At 63.0% G+C, this 5,159-nt stretch overlaps 1 protein-coding gene across 1 annotated transcript; it reads right to left on the minus strand.

The window, feature by feature from the left end:
• Positions 1 to 1,944: 1,944 nt before the first annotated feature.
• Positions 1,945 to 4,948, minus strand: SOX8 (SRY-box transcription factor 8). Its single transcript, XM_077762797.1, has 2 exons — positions 4,666 to 4,948; positions 1,945 to 3,936 (listed from the first exon to the last, which is right to left on the minus strand). Exons 1-2 carry the CDS (start codon positions 4,946 to 4,948, stop codon positions 3,200 to 3,202), a joined length of 1,020 nt encoding a protein of 339 aa, XP_077618923.1. The 3' UTR covers positions 1,945 to 3,199.
• Between the last annotated feature and the right edge of the window lie 211 nt (positions 4,949 to 5,159).

Raw genomic sequence — 5,159 nt, forward strand, 5'->3', positions numbered from 1 at the left:
ATTATACGCGGAACCGGGAGGGGCTTTCCCAATCTATCAGAGCAGGGTCTGGGTCATAAACGCCCTTTCCCCTTTGTCTCTGAATAGGGCATTCTGTTCAGCTGAGATCAGAGGCAAGGCACTTAGCCCTGGGGAAGGAAATGAAAAATGAGGAACTTTTCCCGCCAGCTCGTCCCCAGGATGGGCCGATGGAGCGCTCTCTGTGAGCACTGGGCTCTGGACGGGCTTGGACTTGGGGCCCTGTGGGGTGAGGTGGCCTCCTGAGCGGTGCAGTCTGTCGGGAGCTTGCTGGAAAACCCCTGACAAGCCAGGGACCAGGGCGGTCCCGGGGACCCCTCCCAGCACCTCCTCACGACAGCACTGGGGACCCAGCATTTGGGGAGCAGAGGCCCCATGACCCCCAGGACCCTTGGCCGCGGGCTCAGCCTCCGATGTCTGAGAGTGCCGTGGAGGGAAGGCCAGCAGCTTGGCCCCCGGGGAGGGGTGGGGCGTTTGGAGAGGAGAGGGACCACAGTGGCTGTTTACTTGAGCTCGGACGCCGGGAGCCTACAAGGTGGCTTGCCTGGGACGCGGGGCCAGAAGGGCCCTCGAACAGTCAGGTTGGTGGGACGAAGGGCTGGGCCCCCGGGAGGTAACACACAGGAACCCCTCCAAGTCCAGACAATCCCAGGGCCCAAGTCAATCCCAGAGCAGCAACAGGGCGGCCTCACTCCCTCCGTCAGGGAGCCGGATGCAGGGGCTTTCCTTGGTTTGGGGTGTCCGCGTGAAAGCCCCGAGGGCCATATGGACCCGGACAGCCCTTGGCTGGGCGCAGGACGCGCTGGACAGGCGCCACACAGGCATCCGTGAGCCTGGCTGGCAGCCCCCTCCAGACCCCGCCTCGCCCCGGAGGCTTGGCACGGCCCAGACCCCACGAACCCTCGTAAATCCGGGCAGCTCTTCCCGGCTCTTGGCAGGCCCCGGACGTGGCTCTCCAGCTCGGGGTGAGGGACGTGCCCTGGATCACGGCCACGCGGGCGGCTGGCAGACAAGGGGGCGGGATGGGTGCCCCCCTACCCGGGCCACCCCGTTAAAATCGCAGAGGCGGTTGCTTCAAGTAGCTGGCTTCCCATGAGACGCTGAGCTTGCTCTCAGCCCCAGTCAGAGATGCCCCAGACGCATCCGCACGACCCCGAGCAGCCTCTGAACCAGCTGCATGTGCCGGGGGGCCCGGCCGAGGGGTGAGGCTGCCCCTTGCTTGCGGGTGCTCCCCACAAGCATTCCTCCCTAGAGACACTGGGCTGGCCAGACGGCCCTGCCCAGTTCCTGCAAGGCCGCTTTCACCCAGCTCCCAGGCTGGCTCTGCGCCAGTGCCCAAAAAATGCCGCCAGCCACCCAGAAACCCTCGCTGGGATTCGCCTGCAAGGAAACCATGGCCCCGAATCTGGACCCGTTTTGCCTACTGAATAGGCCTCCGGGGGAAGGAAGACGCTGGCGGCAAGGCCGGCTTCCTGGGGCCTCAGATCTGTTCAAATCCAGACACAGCCCCTGCAGATGGGGGGCGGGGGGGGGGGGCGCCTGGCTGTGCCCCAGGGTGGAGCGCTGTCTCTGCCTTCCATGGGGCTCTGGATGCCCACATCCTCGGAGGAGGGCTCCGGGGAGACCCCACTGCTGCCTCGGCCAAGGCCCAGGCCCTGGAGCCAGACCTCGGGCTCTCGGAGCCCCCATCCCCCAGGCTTACGGAAAGCAACACACAAAACGCAGCCCAAGTAGATAAAAAGCATTTTTTTTTTAATTTTATCAAATTGGTCTGTACAAAAGTTAGCGTTGCTTGGTCAGAAAGTAGCGGAACACAGCAGGTAAGTGACAGCGGAAGCCCAAACTCCACGCGCAACAACGGATTTTGCATAAAAATGAGTTCGCTGTAGTTCCCTGCCCCCACCCCCAGAAAGAGATAACGCAAAAAAAAAAAAAAAAAAAATCTTTTTTCTTCTAGAAAAAGGTAGGAAAAAGTAGAAAAAGTAAAAAGAAGCAACTTCTCAGATGTCTTTAAATGTACAAAGTTTTAAAGGCACAAGTTTCCATGAATAGGCAGTTACCGTTGCTGGGCACACAGCAGAAGCGGCACGCGTACATCGGGTGTTATTCTTCTACAGCTAAGACTCGAAACACTTAGTGGAGAAGGTTTTAGTTTCACAGCTTGTAGGTGGCGTCTGGGCCCTAAGAGCTGAGATTCACGGGCTTCTCCAGCCACCCCCTCCCGGGAAATCCCAGTCCCCCACCTGGCACAGTCGTGGGCAGGGATGGAGTCCAGGGACACCCATGCCCTCTAAGCCTCGACTTCACACGGGTGCCACGGACCCCGGGCCCGGTCACGGACACTACCAGCCAACCACTCCCCCCGCCCCCCAGGGTCCCGGCCACCTCCCAGGAGCCTGGAGCCCCAGGGCCGCCTCCCCGCGCCTCCTCCTGGCCCTGGCGCTCAGCAACCCAGCCTCCGTGTCGTCTGAAATTCTACTTTCTGCACAAATTACTTCATTAATTAAAGATAAAATAATACAGAACATAAATACATTTCAACAGCTTCCAAAACAAATCGAACGTGTTTAAGCTTCAAAAATAAAAATTAAAAAATAAAATAAAATAAAAAGAGGGAAGCGTTAGTCACAGCCAAACCTTGCTGGGAAGAGCCTGCATCGTGGGAGCACCTCGGAGCTGACGGGCTGGTCCCGAGAGGTGCTCCCGCAGACGCCATCTCGCCAGGCCGATGCCGCTCGCAGCGGGGACGGCGTCCGTCAGTCCCGTGGTTCCCGGTGCGAGGCTGGCAGGGACCCCGGAACACGGAGCCCCCCCCGCGCCTCTTCCCTCCTTTATGTCTTGTGCTGTGGCTGCTTTGTGTCCACCGACATGCAAAACCAAGGGGCTGCCGTCAGCAGGGAAGAGGGCCCACCGGCCGTCCCTCGTCCAGAGCCACCAAGGGTGAGCGAGAAGGGGAAGAGGGCTCTGTCGGCTGCAGGGCGTGTGGCGATCTGGAAGCCACGGGCACCGGGCACGGAGCGTGCTCTCCCGCAGACGTCAGCAGGCACTTGGCGGAGCCGCCATCTCTTCTCCCCCCGCCGCGGCACCCCTTCCGGAAGGCCCGAGGCTCTGCGTGCCTCTGCCGAGATGCAGGTCCTGGCTCACCGACGCCAGCCCCTCCGCGGCCACGGGCCACAGCGCCTCAGGGTCGGCTCAGGGTAGTGTACACGGGCTGGTCCCAATTGCCAGGGGGGCTGTGCGCGGGCGGCACGGAGAGGCCGCTGAGCAAGGGCGAGGCGTAGGGCCGCCGGGAAGGGTGGAAGTAAGGGCACTGGTAGAGGCTGGGGGGGCAGCCGGGGTACGGGCTGTAGTAGCTGGGCGCCTGCAGGTCGGTGTAGTCGCACTGCGAGCTGGTGAAGGAGCTGGCGGCCGAGGCCGGGGCCGCCGTGGTCACGCTGGCCTGGCCACTGTAGGAGCCATAGTCGGCGCGGCCGGGGGAGCCGTGTGACTGGTCGCCGTAGTGGCCGGGGCTCAGCTGCTCCGTCTTGATGTGCGGCCGCGGGGGGCCCGTCTCGGTGGGCGACCCCGAGGCCGACGGGGCCCCCTTGTGGGCCCACACAGGCGACGCCCCGAGGCCGGCTGCCCCCGAGTGTGAGTAGGAGGCACCCCCGTAGGAGCCGGCGGCAGGCTGGCCCGGCTCTGTGGGCAGGGCCGAGTGGCCATTGAGGGGCAGGTACTGGTCGAACTCGTGCACATCGAAGGTGTCCATGTTGCCGATGACCTCGCTGCTCAGCTCTGAGATGTCCACGTTGCTGAAGTCGATGTTCTGGCGCCCGCTGTCTGCCAGACGGCGGCCTTCCAGCTTCAGCTCTGGCTTGCCCCCGGGGTGCAGGTCTGTCTTGGGGGTGGTGGGCGGGGTGGGCGGCCCGTGGGTCTGCCCTAGGGACAGAGCACATTTCAGGCATGAATGCCCCTTCTGTGGGGGGCCGGCCGGCGACTCGCACCCAGGAGGAAAACCAGCCCACTAACTGCCGCAGGTAGAAATCAACGGCTTTTTGTTTCTGTACGTTTCCCAGAAATTCCAGCAGAGCCAGACCCAGACCTCACTGCTTGGCCGAGGAAATTCCGTTAAGCACCGTTCTGCAGGAAGAGCTGGGGCCCTGGAGGCCCCCGCCCCCACCCCGGGAAGACCAAGGTGGCGGGAAGGAGAGGAGGTGCCCAGCCCCTTGCACATGACCACAAGGCCGTGCCCACAAAACTGACTCTCCCCCAAGCTCACAGCGATACCAGCTTGACAGAGGCTGCTCGGCTGGCCGGGACCATCCCCCCAATCCGTCTAATCTGGAGGCTGGGCTGCCGACCACCACGCCAGGGACATGAGTGAGTGCTGGGTCAGCCCCGGCAGAGAGGCCAGGGGAAGCAGAAACGCCTTCAGGCAGGGCAAAAAAATGCCCACGTCACGTGGCACCCGACCAGGGAAGAGTTGTGAGAATATAGGGGCTCAGAGGGGGGCTAGGCAGAGCCCCGTGTGCACCGGGGACCTTGGGGTACGCGGACACCAGCCCTGGGAGTGAACCCCTGCTCCCTACCCCCACTGCTCATCTCAGCAGGTGCCAGAACTCCCACTTCTGCTGGGGTGGGAAGACGCTGGGGGGCCCAGGCGCCCACCTGTGTGGTCGCTGTGGTGGTGCGCGTCACCGAGGCCCGCGTCCGCCTTGTACACGGCACCCCCGGGATGGGGGCCCAGCTCGACTCCGGAGTCAGAGTCGCCCTGGCCTGCTTTCACGCTCTTCCTGCGGCGCGGCTGGTACTTGTAATCCGGATGGTCTTTCTTGTGCTGGACCCGCAGCCGCTCCGCCTCCTCCACGAAGGGGCGCTTCTCACTCTCGCTCAGCAAGCTGCAGCACCAAGGGCAGATGTGGGATGGTGGAGGGTACTCACGCCCCCCCATGCTCACAGGGACACCTGCGTGTGCTCCCACCCCTCAGCAGGTACTAGGCGGGTGCCCCCTCCTCCAAGGACAGTGGCTTTGGGCAGCCAAGGGCTTCTGGTGAGGGTCAAAGGAACATTCTGGAACAAAACCCAAAGCTTTCCATCTCCATCATTTTTTTACTTCCCTTCCCCGAGACCGTGTAAGTCCCCTCCCTCTGGGGCTTTCTACA

Source organism: Crocuta crocuta, unplaced genomic scaffold (assembly GCF_008692635.1).
Source record: "Crocuta crocuta isolate KB4526 unplaced genomic scaffold, BGI_CrCroc_1.0 scaffold234, whole genome shotgun sequence".
In the NCBI taxonomy this organism is placed as follows: Eukaryota; Metazoa; Chordata; class Mammalia; order Carnivora; family Hyaenidae; genus Crocuta; species Crocuta crocuta.

Excerpts from the sequence above, each read along its gene's own strand:
- SOX8 (XM_077762797.1), bottom strand. The coding sequence starts at position 4,948 with ATGGGGGGGCGTGAGTACCCTCCACCATCCCACATCTGCCCTTGGTGC. Across the intron at positions 3,937-4,665 it reads CCACCACAGCGACCACACAG|GGCAGACCCACGGGCCGCCC; the intron begins GTGGGCGCCTGG and ends CTCTGTCCCTAG.